Source organism: Oncorhynchus gorbuscha, linkage group LG17 (assembly GCF_021184085.1).
Source record: "Oncorhynchus gorbuscha isolate QuinsamMale2020 ecotype Even-year linkage group LG17, OgorEven_v1.0, whole genome shotgun sequence".
Classification (NCBI taxonomy): domain Eukaryota; kingdom Metazoa; phylum Chordata; class Actinopteri; order Salmoniformes; family Salmonidae; genus Oncorhynchus; species Oncorhynchus gorbuscha.
In genome coordinates this window covers 4,558,299-4,573,298 of record NC_060189.1, presented here as the reverse complement: position 1 = coordinate 4,573,298, position 15,000 = coordinate 4,558,299, and the positions used below count along the sequence as shown (strand labels likewise).

The 15,000-nt window shown below is 44.7% G+C and overlaps 1 protein-coding gene across 1 annotated transcript in view; it reads left to right on the top strand.

Annotated features, from left to right (window-relative positions):
• LOC124002279 (son of sevenless homolog 2-like) overlaps window positions 1-15,000 on the top strand; it is a 98,665-nt gene that overhangs the window by 31,185 nt on the left and 52,480 nt on the right. Inside the window, exons 5-8 of the mRNA XM_046309652.1 lie at window positions 928-1,583; window positions 3,890-3,971; window positions 4,680-4,802; window positions 8,234-8,346. Of these exons, the coding sequence (XP_046165608.1) occupies window positions 928-1,583; window positions 3,890-3,971; window positions 4,680-4,802; window positions 8,234-8,346 (974 nt within the window). The remainder of the gene's footprint in view (window positions 1-927; window positions 1,584-3,889; window positions 3,972-4,679; window positions 4,803-8,233; window positions 8,347-15,000) is intronic.

The window sequence follows — 15,000 nt, the reverse complement described above, 5'->3', positions numbered from 1 at the left end:
GCCTCCTGCAGATACACACGTCTTGCTACGACTCATTAAATGTGATTTGTTTTCAGGTTTGTTTTCATTGGAAACACATTGTGTTCTCAACAATTATTCTAGTTAAATAGAGGTTTTGATTGATTCCTCAGTTTCCTGATCTCTCTCTCTCTCTCCTTGTCTCTCTCTCCTTGTCTCTCTCTCTCTCGTTCTCTCTCTTTCTCTCGTTCTCTCTCTCTTTCTCTCGTTCTCTCTCTCTTTCTCTCTTTCTCTCTCTCTCGTTCTCTCTCTCTCTCTCTCTCTGTCTCTCTCTCTCTTTCTCTCTCTCTCTCTCTTTCTCTCGTTCTCGTTCTCTCTTTCTCTCTCGTTCTCTCTCTTTCTCTCGTTCTCTCTCTTTCTCTCTTTCTCTCTCTCTTTCTCTCTCTCGTTCTCTCTCTCTCTCTCCCTGTCTCTCTCTCTCTCTCGTTCTCTCTCTCTCTCGTTCTCTCTCTTTCTCTCTCTCGTTCTCTTTTTCTCTCGTTCTCTCTCTTTCTCTCGTTTCTCTCGTTTCTCTCTCTCTCGTTCTCTCTCTCTCTTTCTCTCTTTCTCTCTTCTCTCTCTCTCTCTCTCTCTCTCTCTCTCTCTCTCTCTCTCTCTCTCTCTGTCTCTCTGTCTCTCTCTCGTTCTCTCTCTCTTTCTCTCTTTCTCTCTTTCTCTCTTCTCTCTCTTTTCTCTCTTTCTCTTCTCTCTCTCGTTCTCTCTCTCGTTCTCTCTCTCGTCTCTCTCTCTCTCTCTCTCTCTCTCTCTCTCTCTCTCTCCTGTCTCTCTCTCTCTCTTCTCTCTCTATTTCTCTCCCTTCTTCTCTCTCTTCTCCTCTATTTCTCTTTCTTTCTCTCCCTCTCTCTCTCTCTTTCTTCTCCCTCTCTCTCCCTCGTTCTCTTTCTCTCTCATATATATACACTCCTCCAGCGAGCCCATGTACCGTCTGTACAGTCGTCAGGTGCGCAGCAAGCAGCTGGCCATCAAGCGGATGAACGAGATCCAGAAGAGCATCGACGGCTGGGAGGGGAAGGACATCGGCCAGTGCTGTTCCGAGTTCATCCTGGAGGGGGCGCTCCTCCGCGCCGGCGCCAAACACGAGCGACACAACTTCCTGTTCGACGGCCTCATGATCAGCTGCAAGGCCAATCAGAGCTCCCGACTCCCCGGTTCCGGAAGCGGGGCCGAGTTCCGTCTCAAGGAGAAGTTCGTCCTGCGGAAAGTTCGCATCGTGGACCGCGAGGACTCGGCGGAGTTCAAACACGCCTTTGAACTCGTCGGTAAAGACGAGAACTGTGTGGTGTTCTGCGCCCGCTCGGCGGAGGAGAAAGGGTCTTGGATGGCGGCGCTGGTCACCCTGCAGTACCGCTCCACGCTTGACCGTATGTTGGACACGGTTCTGCAGCACGAGGAGCAGGCCCAGCCCCTCCGCCTGCCCTCCCCCGAGCTTTACCGTTTCGCTGTGCACGACTCAGAGGAGAACATCGTGTTTGAAGATCGCGTCCAGAGCAAGACGGGGATACCCATTATTAAAGCAGGCACGGTGGTCAAGCTTATAGAGAGGCTCACCTACCACATGTATGCTGGTAAGCCTGGCTGAGATCGTGTTGTCTGTTTTAAGAGGAGTGTACTCTAGAGTCTAGGACAGTACTCTAGAGTCTAGGACAGTACTCTAGAGTCTAGGACAGTACTCTAGAGTCTAGGACAGTACTCTAGAGTCTAGGACAGTACTCTAGAGTAGGCCAGGAGTAGGCAACTAGATTCAACTGTCGGAAAAGTTTTGTCGGGGCGAATGGTCGAGGGGGCGAATGGTCGAGGGGGCGGAACATAGTGTGTGTGTGTGTGTGTGTGTGTGTGTGTGTGTGTGTGTGTGTGTGTGTGTGTGTGTGTGTGTGTGTGTGTGTGTGTGTGTGTGTGTGTGTGTGTGTGTGTGTGTGTGTGTGTGTGCGTGCGTATAAACTCAGCAAAAAAAAGAAATGTCCTCTCACTGTCAACTGCGTTTATTTTCAGCAAACTTAACATGTGTAAATATTTGTATGAACATAACAAGATTCAACAACTGAGACATAAACTGAACAAGTTCCACAGACATGTGACTAACAGAAATGGAATAATGTGTCCCTGAACAAAGGGGGGGTCAAAATCAAAAGTAACAGTCAGTATCTGGTGTGGTCACCAGCTGCATTAAGTACTGCAGTGCATCTCCTCCTCATGGACTTTAGCAGATTTGCCAGTTCTTGCTGTGAGATGTTACCCCACACTTCCATCAAGGCACCTGCAAGTTCCGGACATTTCTGGGGCGAATGGCCCTAGCCCTCACCCTCCGATCCAACAGGTCCCAGACGTGCTCAATGGGATTGAGATCCAGGCTCTTCGCTGGCCATGGCAGAACACTGACATTCCTGTCTTGCAGGAAATCACATGCAGAACGAGCTGTACGGCTGGTGGCATTGTCATGCTGAAGGGCCATGTCAGGATGAGACTGCAGGAAGGGTACCACATGAGGGAGGAGGATGTCTTCCCTGTAAACGTACAGCGTTGAGATTTCCTGCAATGACAACAAGCTCAGTCCAATGATGCTGTGACACACCGCCCCAGACCATGACGGACCCTCCACCTCCAAATCGATCCCGCTCCAGAGTACAGGCCTCGGTGTAACGCTCATTCCTTTGACGATAAACGTGAATCCGACCATCACCCCTGGTGAGACAAAACCGCGTCTGGTCAGTGAAGAGCACTTCTTTCCAGTCCTGTCTGGTCCAGCGACGGTGGGTTTATGCCCACAGGTGACTGTGTTACTGATGGAGGGATTGTGCGTTCCTGGTGTAACTCAGGCAGTTGTTGTTGCCATCCTGTACCTGTCCCGCTGGTGTGATGTTCGGATGTACCGATCCTGTGCAGGTGTTGTTACACGTGGTCTGCCACTGCGAGGACGATCAGCTGTCCATCCTGTCTTAGGCGTCTCACTGTACGGACATTGCAATTTATTGCCCTGGCCACATCTGCAGTCCTCATGCCTCCTTACAGCATGCCTAAGGCACGTTCACGCAGATGAGCAGGGACCCTGGGCATCTTTCTTTTGGTGTTTTTCACAGTCAGTAGAAAGGCCTCTTTAGTGTCCTAAGTTTTCATAACTGTGATCTTAATTGCCTACCGTCTGTAAGCTGTTAGTGTCTTAACGACCGTTCCACAGGTGCATGTTCATTACTTGTTTGTGGTTCATTGAACAAAGCATGGGAAACGGTGTTTAAACCCTTTACAATGAAGATCTGTGAAGTTATTTGGATTTTTAATAATTATCATTGAAAGACAGGGTCCCGAAAAAAGGACGGTTCTTTTTTTGCTGAGTGAGTGAGTGAGTGAGTGAGTGAGTGAGTGAGTGAGTGAGTGAGTGAGTGAGTGAGTGAGTGAGTGAGTGAGTGAGTGAGTGAGTGAGTGAGTGAGTGAGTGAGTGAGTGAGTGAGTGAGTGAGTGAGTGAGTGAGTGAGTGTAAATATATAGAAACACACACACACACACTACCGTTCAACAGTTTGGGGTCACTTAGAAATGTCCTTGTTTTTGAAAGAAAAGCACATTTTTTTGTCCATTTAAAATTGCATCAAATTGATCAGAAATACAGTGTAGACATTGTCAATGTTGTAAATGACTATTTTAGCTGGAAAAGCTCAGTTGTGCACCGGGGCCTCCCACTCCTGATAATGGGCCTCTGTACGCTTATGTAGATATTCCATTAAAAATCAGCCGTTTCCAGCTACAATTGTCATTTACAACATTAACAATGTCTACACTGTATTTCTGATCAATTTGATGTTATTACAAACACAAAGAAATTTGATTATTTATGATGCAAAATTGTTATGATTCAATACATTATTCTGCCGTCCTTTAGATCCCAACTTTGTGCGCACTTTTCTGACCACCTACCGGTCCTTCTGCAAGCCCCACGAGCTCCTCGGCCTCCTGATAGACAGGTAGGCCGGACCTGCTTACCAGTGTGTTGTGTTTGTGCAGAGGCCAAGACATTTTTTTAAAGTTTTATTGTCACGCGCACAAGTACAGTGAAATGCCTTTCTTCTCAGCTCTTTCCAAACTATTCAGTAATCAATATCAGACCCCCTGGTCTAAAGTAGAGCCCCGTGGACCCCCTGGTCTAAAGTAGAGCCCCGTGGACCCCCTGGTCTAAAGTAGAGCCCCGTGGACCCCCTGGTCTAAAGTAGAGCCCCGTGGGACCCCTGGTCTAAAGTAGAGCCCCGTGGGACCCCTGGTCTAAAGTAGAGCCCCGTGGGACCCCTGGTCTAAAGTAGAGCCCCGTGGGACCCCTGGTCTAAAGTAGAGCCCTGTGGGACCCCCTGGTCTAAAGTAGAGCCCTGTGGACCCCTGGTCTAAAGTAGATCCCCGTGGGACCCCTGGTCTAAAGTAGAGCCCTGTGGACCCCTGGTCTAAAGTAGAGCCATGATTGTAAATAAGAATTTGTTTCCAAGTTATGAATAAAGGTTAAATAAAATTTAAATTAAAAGTCTGCTAGTTCTGTTTTGTCCTTCAGATCTGATGTCACCTGTATAAAGCTTTGGTTGTCTGTGTTCTCTGTTCTGTTCTGTGGATTGTTTTTAATATATTTTTTAAATATATTTTTTACAATTATTTTTTGCCTGAAACAAATTATTATTTTTGACACACAGGATTGAGATCCCAGAGCCGGAGCCCACCGAGGCAGACAAGCAGGCGCTATGGAACGGAGATCAGCCAATGGCTGCAGAGCTACAGAGGTTCCGGAGGGAGTACGTCCAACCCGTCCAACTCCGGTATAATCACCACTGTCCAATCAGACTCCTTCCCACTGTCCAATCAGACTCCTTCCCACTGTCCAATCAGACTCCTTCCCACTGTCCAATCAGACTCCTTCCCACTGTCCAATCAGACTCCTTCCCACTGTCCCAATGTCCAATCAGACTCCTTCCCACTGTCCCAATGTCCAATCAGACTCCTTCCCACTGTCCAATCAGACTCCTTCCCACTGTCCAATCAGACTCCTTCCCACTGTCCAATCAGACTCCTTCCCACTGTCCAATCAGACTCCTTCCCACTGTCCCAATGTCCAATCAGACTCCTTCCCACTGTCCCAATGTCCAATCAGACTCCTTCCCACTGTCCCAATGTCCAATCAGACTCCTTCCCACTGTCCCAATGTCCAATCAGACTCCTTCCCACTGTCCAATCAGACTCCTTCCCACTGTCCAATCAGACTCCTTCCCACTGTCCAATCAGACTCCTTCCCACTGTCCAATCAGACTCCTTCCCACTGTCCAATCAGACTCCTTCCCACTGTCCCACTGTCCAATCAGACTCCTTCCCACTGTCCAATCAGTCTCCTTCCCACTGTCCAATCAGTCTCCTTCCCACTGTCCAATCAGTCTCCTTCCCACTGTCCAATCAGTCTCCTTCCCACTGTCCAATCAGACTCCTTCCCACTGTCCAATCAGACTCCTTCCCACTGTCCCACTGTCCAATCAGACTCCTTCCCACTGTCCAATCAGACTCCTTCCCACTGTCCAATCAGACTACTTCCCACTGTCCAATCAGTCTCCTTCCCACTGTCCAATCAGACTCCTTCCCACTGTCCAATCAGACTCCTTCCCACTGTCCCACTGTCCAATCAGACTCCTTCCCATTGTCCAATCAGACTACTTCCCACTGTCCCACTGTCCAATCAGACTCCTTCCCACTGTCCAATCAGACTCCTTCCCACTGTCCAATCAGTCTCCTTCCCACTGTGCAATCAGACTCCTTCCTACTGTCCAATCAGACTCCTTCCCACTGTCCAATCAGACTCCTTCCCACTGTCCAATCAGACTCCTTCCCACTGTCCAATCAGACTCCTTCCCACTGTCCAATCAAACTCCTTCACACTGTCCAATCAGACTCCTTCCCACTGTCCAATCAGACTCCTTTCCACTGTCCAATCAGACTCCTTCCCACTGTCCAATCAGACTCCTTCCCACTGTCCAATCAGACTCCTTCCCACTGTCCAATCAGAGTACATCCCACTGTCCAAACTGACTCCTTCCCCCTGTCCAGAGTACATCCCTCTGTCCAATCAGAGTACATCCCTTTGTCCAATCAGACTCCTTCCCACTGTCCAATCAGAGTACATCCCTCTGTCCAATCAGAGTACATCCCACTGTCCAAACTGACTCCTTCCCCCTGTCCAGAGTACATCCCTCTGTCCAATCAGAGTACATCCCTTTGTCCAATCAGAGTACATCCCTTTGTCCAATCAGAGTACATCCCTCTGTCCAATCAGAGTACATCCCTCTGTCCAATCAGAGTACATCCCTCTGTCCAATCAGTCTCCTTCCCACTGTCCAATCAGTCTCCTTCCCACTGTCCAATCAGTCTCCTTCCCACTGTCCAATCAGTCTCCTTCCCACTGTCCAATCAGACTCCTTCCCACTGTCCAATCAGACTCCTTCCCACTGTCCCACTGTCCAATCAGACTCCTTCCCACTGTCCAATCAGACTCCTTCCCACTGTCCAATCAGACTACTTCCCACTGTCCAATCAGTCTCCTTCCCACTGTCCAATCAGTCTCCTTCCCACTGTCCAATCAGACTCCTTCCCACTGTCCAATCAGACTCCTTCCCACTGTCCCACTGTCCAATCAGACTCCTTCCCATTGTCCAATCAGACTACTTCCCACTGTCCCACTGTCCAATCAGACTCCTTCCCACTGTCCAATCAGACTCCTTCCCACTGTCCAATCAGTCTCCTTCCCACTGTGCAATCAGACTCCTTCCTACTGTCCAATCAGACTCCTTCCCACTGTCCAATCAGACTCCTTCCCACTGTCCAATCAGACTCCTTCCACTGTCCAATCAGACTCCTTCACACTGTCCAATCAGACTCCTTCCCACTGTCCAATCAGACTCCTTTCCACTGTCCAATCAGACTCCTTCCCACTGTCCAATCAGACTCCTTCCCACTGTCCAATCAGACTCCTTCCCACTGTCCAATCAGAGTACATCCCTCTGTCCAATCAGAGTACATCCCACTGTCCAAACTGACTCCTTCCCCCTGTCCAGAGTACATCCCTCTGTCCAATCAGAGTACATCCCTTTGTCCAATCAGACTCCTTCCCACTGTCCAATCAGAGTACATCCCTCTGTCCAATCAGAGTACATCCCACTGTCCAAACTGACTCCTTCCCCCTGTCCAGAGTACATCCCTCTGTCCAATCAGAGTACATCCCTCTGTCCAATCAGAGTACATCCCTTTGTCCAATCAGAGTACATCCCTTTGTCCAATCAGAGTACATCCCTCTGTCCAATCAGAGTACATCCCTCTGTCCAATCAGAGTACATCCCTCTGTCCAATCAGAGTACATCCCTCTGTCCAATCAGAGTACATCCCTCTGTCCAATCAGAGTACATCCCTCTGTCCAATCAGAGTACATCCCTCTGTCCAATCAGAGTACATCCCTCTGTCCAATCAGAGTACATCCCTCTGTCCAAACAGACTCCTTCCCTCTGTCCAATCAGAGTACATCCCTCTGTCCAATCAGAGTACATCCTCTGTCCAATCAGAGTACATCCCTCTGTCCAATCAGAGTACATCCCTCTGTCCAATCAGAGTACATCCCTCTGTCCAATCAGAGTACATCCCTCTGTCCAATCAGGAGTACATCCCACTGTCCAAACAGACTCCTTCCCTCTGTCCAAACAGAGTACATCCCTCTGTCCAAACAGACTCCTTCCCTCTGTCCAGAGTACATCCCTCTGTTCAATCAGACTCCTTCCCTCTGTCCAGAGTACTTCCCTCTGTCCAATCAGAGTACATCCCTCTGTCCAATCAGAGTACATCCCTCTGTCCAATCAGAGTACATCCCACTGTCCAATCAGAGTCCATTGCACCATCCCACTGTCCAATCAGAGTCCATTGCACCATCCCACTGTCCAATCAGAGTCCATTGCACCATCCCACTGTCCAATCAGAGTCCATCGCACCATCCCACTGTCCAATCAAGACTCCTTCTCACCCTCCCGCTGTCCAATCAGACTCATCCATCCCTCCTTGATGGGGTGGTCAATCATCACCCTTCCTGTGGCCCTAACCTTACGACTTTCTACTGTGGCATCTCTCAAAATAGTTTTTTTTTTTAATCACAGTGATAACTATTGAAATAAAAAGTGCTTTATAAATTAATTTGACTGATCATTCGTGTGTCTCTCTCTCTCAGGGTCCTGAATGTTTTCCGTCAGTGGGTGGAACATCATTTCTATGACTTTGAGAACGACCCTGAGCTACGAGGCAGACTGGAGGAGTACATCAGCAGCATTATACAGCTACGAGGTACTACCTCAATACTACAGTACTACTACCTCAATACTACACTACTACCTCAATACTACACTACTACCTCAATACTACAGTAAATAATAATAATAATAATAATATATGCCATTTAGCAGACGCTTTTATCCAAAGCGACTTACAGTCATGTGTGCATACATTCTACGTATGGGTGGTCCCGGGGATCGCACCCACTACCCTGGCGTTACAAGCGCCATGCTCTACCAACTGAGCTACTACTACCTCAATACTACACTACTACCTCAATACTACACTACTACCTCAATACTACAGTACCACTACACTACTACCTCAATACTACAGTACCACTACACTACTACCTCAATACTACAGTACTACTACCTCAATACTACAGTACTACTACCTCAATACTACACTACTACCTCAATACTACACTACTACCTCAATACTACAGTACTACTACCTCAATACTACAGTACTACTACCTCAATACTACACTACTACTACACTACTACCTCAATACTACAGTACCACTACACTACTACCTCAATACTACACTACTACCTCAATACTACAGTACCACTACCTCAATACTACACTACTACCTCAATACTACAGTACCACTACACTACTACCTCAATACTACACCACTACCTCAATACTACAGTACTACCTCAATACTACACTACTACCTCAATACTACAGTACTACTACCTCAATACTACAGTACCACTACACTACTACCTCAATACTACAGTACTACCTCAATAGTACACTACTACCTCAATACTACAGTACTACTACCTCAATACTACACTTCTACCACAATACTACAGTACCACTACACTACTACCTCAATACTACACTACTACCTCAATACTACAGTACTACCTCAATACTACACTACTACCTCAATACTACAGTACTACTACCTCAATACTACAGTACTACTACCTCAATACTACAGTACTACTACCTCAATACTACACTACTACCTCAATACTACAGTACCACTACACTACTACCTCAATACTACAGTACTACTACCTCAATACTACACTACTACCTAAATACTACAGTACTACTACCTCAATACTACAGTACCACTACACTACTACCTCAATACTACACTACTACCTCAATACTACACTACTACCTCAATACTACAGTACTACTACCTCAATACTACAGTACTACTACCTCAATACTACAGTACCACTACACTACTACCTCAATACTACAGTACCACTACACTACTACCTCAATACTACAGTACTACCTCACTATTACACTACTACCTCCCTCAATACTACAGTACCACTACACTACTACCTCAATACTACTACAGTACCACCGCAGTACTAACCCAATACTACTACAGTACCACCACAGTACTACCTCAATACTACAATACCACTGCAGTTTTACATCAATATTACAGTATCGCTACAGTACTACTTCAATACTACTACAGTACTACCTCGGTACTACTACAGGACCACTACAGTACTACCTCAATACCTCTACTACAGTACCACTACAATACCACTACTACAATATTACTACAGTACTACCGCAATACTACTATAGTACTACTACCAGGGGTTGGAACTATCCAGAGGACAGAACCGAAAAATAAATGTTCAAGGAACAGAAACGGAAAAAGGAATGAAAGCGATCTATACTGTTCCGGAAGAGAACTGTTATTTTAAAAGCATGAGAACCGTTATTTTAAAAGCGTGGGAACCGGTTAACGGTATTGTAAAAGCGTGGGAACCGGTTAATAACGGTATTTTAAAGCGTGGGAACCGGTTAACGGTATTGTAAAAGCGTGGGAACCGGTTAATAACGGTATTTTAAAAGCGTGGAACCGGTTAACGGTATTGTAAAGCGTGAACCGGTTAATAACGGTATTTTAAAGCGTGGGAACCGGTTAACGGTATTGTAAAAGCGTGGGAACCGGTTAATAACGGTATTTTAAGCGTAGGAACCGGTTAATAACGGTATTTTAAAAGCGTGAACCGGTTAATAACGGTATTTTAAAAAGCGTGGGAACTGGTTAATAACGGTATTTTAAAAGTGTGGGAACCGGTTAATAACGGTATTTTAAAAGTGTGGGAACCGGTTAATAACGGTATTTTAAAAGCGTGAACCGGTTAATAACGGTATTTTAAAAGCGTGAACCGGTTAATAACGGTATTTTAAAAGCGTGGGAACCGGTTAATAACGGTATTTTAAAGCGTGGAACCGGTTAATAACGGTATTTTAAAGCGTGGGAACCGGTTAATAACGGTATTTTAAAAGCGTGGGAACCGGTTAATAACGGTATTTTAAAAGCGTGGGAACCGGTTAATAGCGTATTTTAAAGCGTGGGAACCGGTTAATAACTGTATTTTAAAAGCGTGGGAACCGGTTAATAACGGTATTTTAAAAGCGTGGGAACCGGTTAATAGCGGTATTTTAAAAGCGTGGGAACCGGTTAATAACGGTATTTTAAAAACGTGGGAACCGGTTAATAACTGTATTTTAAAAGTGTGGGAACCGGTTAATAACGGTATTTTAAAAGCGTGGGAACCGGTTAATAACGGTATTTTAAAAGCGTGGGAACCGGTTAATAACTGTATTTTAAAAGCGTGGGAACCGGTTAATAACGGTATTTTAAAAGCGTGGGAACCGGTTAATAACGGTATTTTAAAAGCGTGGGAACCGGTTAATAACGGTATTTTAAAAGCGTGGGAACCGGTTAATAGCGGTATTTTAAAAGCGTGGGAACCGGTTAATAACGGTATTTTAAAAGCGTGGGAACCGGTTAATAACTGTATTTTAAAAGCGTGGGAACCGGTTAATAACGGTATTTTAAAAGCGTGGGAACCGGTTAATAACTGTATTTTTAAAAAGCGTGGGAACCGGTTAATAACGGTATTTTAAAAGCGTGGGAACCGGTTAATAGCGGTATTTTAAAAGCGTGGGAACCGGTTAATAACGGTATTTTAAAAACGTGGGAACCGGTTAATAACTGTATTTTAAAAGTGTGGGAACCGGTTAATAACGGTATTTTAAAAGCGTGGGAACCGGTTAATAACGGTATTTTAAAAGCGTGGGAACCGGTTAATAACTGTATTTTAAAAGCGTGGGAACCGGTTAATAACGGTATTTTAAAAGCGTGGGAACCGGTTAATAACGGTATTTTAAAGCGTGGGAACCGGTTAATAACGGTATTTTAAAGCGTGGAACCGGTTAATAGCGGTATTTTAAAAGCGTGGGAACCGGTTAATAACGGTATTTTAAAAGCGTGGGAACCGGTTAATAACTGTATTTTAAAGCGTGGAACCGGTTAATAACGGTATTTTAAAGCGCGTGGGAACCGGTTAATAACGGTATTTTAAAAGCGTGGGAACCGGTTAATAACGGTATTTTAAAAGCGTGGGAACCGGTTAATAGCGGTATTTTAAGCGTGGGAACCGGTTAATAACGGTATTTTAAAAGCGTGGGAACCGGTTAATAACTGTATTTTAAGCGTGGGAACCGGTTAATAACGGTATTTTAAAAGCGTGGGAACCGGTTAATAACTGTATTTTAAAGCGTGGGAACCGTTAATAACGGTATTTTAAAAGCGTGGGAACCGGTTAATAACGGTATTTTAAAGCGTGGGAACCGGTTAATAACTGTATTTTAAAGGCGTGGGAACCGGTTAATAACGGTATTTTAAAGCGTGGGAACCGGTTAATAACGGTATTTTAAAGCGTGGGAACCGGTTAATAACGGTATTTTAAAAGCGTGGGAACCGGTTAATAACTGTATTTTATGTTCCAGGCATTTTTTATCTAGTCCCAACAAAAATGCGTTACAAAGTGTGTGTGTGTGTGTGTGTGTGTGTGTGTGTGCGTGCGTGCGTGCGTGCGTGCGTGCGTGCGTGCGCGCGTGCGCGTGTGTGTGCGCGCGCGTGTGTGTGTGTGTGTGTTTTGGCTACCTGCCCCTTCCCACCCCGGAAGATCAGGCTACTGAAGTTACACACCATGCAGGATTCAGAAGATGGCGAGAGAGATGTTTCATTAGCTAGAGAAGAGTAGATTGACTTTTATAATTTGTCGTTAAGGATACTATAGGCCTAGTTATAACATTTCACGTTGGATTTATTAACAACGAAAAAGGTAAGACGTGTTTTGAATGCTGGTGCCGCTCTACATACACAAACTTGCTAGCTAGCTGGCTCAGAGGACATTCCAAGTCCTCCGTAGAAGCCCCTCCTCCTAGCTATAATTCAGATAATGCATGTCATAACAAGATGCCCAGCGTGTCAAGCCCCCTCAACCCTCTCTCTATCTCTCCCTCTCTCTCTCTCTGTCTCTCTCTCTGTCTCTCTCTCTCTGTCTCTCTCTCTCTGTCTCTGTCTCTCTGTCTCTCTCTCTCTCTGTCTCTCTCTCTCTGTCTCTCTCTCTCTCTCTGTCTCTCTGTCTCTCTGTCTCTGTCTCTCTGTCTCCCCCCCACCCATAACATTTCAGTTACGTATCGCGCCACATACTACACTTGTCTGTCGATCACGCATGTAAACAACTAGCTTGCCTGCTCTTTTCCGAAACTGATTGGTGAAGTAATTTAATGATTTAACTACAGGACTACCTCAATACTACTACAGGACTACCTCAATACTACCAGGACTCCATACTACTACAGGACTACCCCAATACTACTACCTCAATACTACTACAGGACTACCTCAATACTACTACAGGACTACCTCAATAATACTACCTCAATACTACTACAGGACTACCTCAATACTACTACAGGACTACCTCCAATAATACTAGGACTACCTCAATACTACTACCTCAATAATACTACAGGACTACCTCAATAATACTACAGGACTACCTCAATACTACTACAGGACTACCTCAATACTACTACAGGACTACCTCAATACTACTACAGGACTACCCCAATACTACTACCTCAATACTACTACAGGACTACCTCAATAATACTACAGGACTACCTCAATACTACTACCTCAATAATACTACAGGACTACCTCAATAATACTACAGGACTACCTCAATACTACTACCTCAATAATACTACAGGTCTACCTCAATAATACTACAGGACTACCTCAATAATACTACAGGACTACCTCAATAATACTACAGGACTACCTCAATAATACTACAGGACTACCTCAATACTACTAGGACTACCTCAATACTACTATCTCAATACTACAGGAGTGCCTCAATAATACTACAGGACTACCTCAATACTACTACAGGACTACCTCAATACTACTACCTCAATAATACTACAGGACTACCTCAATAATACTACAGGACTACCTCAATAATACTACCTCAATAATACTACAGGACTACCTCAATACTACTACAGGACTACCTCAATCGACTACCTCAATACTGGGACTACCTCAATACTACTACCTCAATAAACTACAGGACTACCTTGATACTACTACCTCAATACTACTACAGGACTACCTCAATACTACTACAGGACTACCTCAATACTACTACTGCAATACAACTACAGGACTACCTCAATAATACTACAGGACTACCTCAATACTACTACCTCAATACTACTACAGGACTACCTTGATACTACTACCTCAAAACTACTATCCCAATACTACTACAGGACTACCTCAATAATACTACCTCAATACTTCTACCGCAATACCACTGCAGCACTACCTCAATACTACTACCGCAATACTACTACAGGACTACCTCAAAACTACTATCCCAATACTACTACAGGACTACCTCGATACTACTACCTCAATACTACTACAGGACTACCTTGATACTACTACCTCAATACTACTACAGGACTACCTCAATACTACTACCTCAATACTACTACAGGACTACCTCAATATTACTACTGCAATACTACTACAGGGACTACCTCAATACTACTACAGGACTACCTCAATAATACTACCTCAATACTTGTACACGCAATACCACTGCAGCACTACCTCAATACTACTACCGCAATACTACTACAGGACTACCTCAATAATACTACCTCAATACTTCCTACCGCAATAATAACACTGCAGCACTACCTCAATACTACTACTACTGGACTACCTCAATAATACTACCTCAATACTTCTACCTCAATACTACTACCTCAATAATACTACCTCAAAATACTACTACAGGACTACCTCAATAATACTACCTCAATACTACCTCACCTCAATACTACTACCTCAATACTACTACCTCAATAATACTCAAAACTACTCAAACTACTAATACCTCAAAACTACTACTGCAGCACTGCCTCAATACTACTACACAGTATTTCTTACTACAAAACCAATATGTTCACTCACAGGGACACATTTTGTTAGCTACTTTTATTATTTACTAGTCACTTATGTTATTGTGCAGAAAATGTTATCAAGTTTTAAGTTTAGTTGCGATGTATAATGAATGCATTTGGTTGTCCACCAGAACTCTCATCACAATAAAACATTAAGGTGTTAGAGAGTCTCAAACTTTGACCTCTGTATCCTCTGACGGTGATTAGATGGGGACTGGACAATGGTCATGTTTTTACTATTAGTGAAGTTTAATGTATCTTAATTGTCATGAATGATAGAAAGAAAGAAAAAACACATAAAAAACAAGTCCTTGT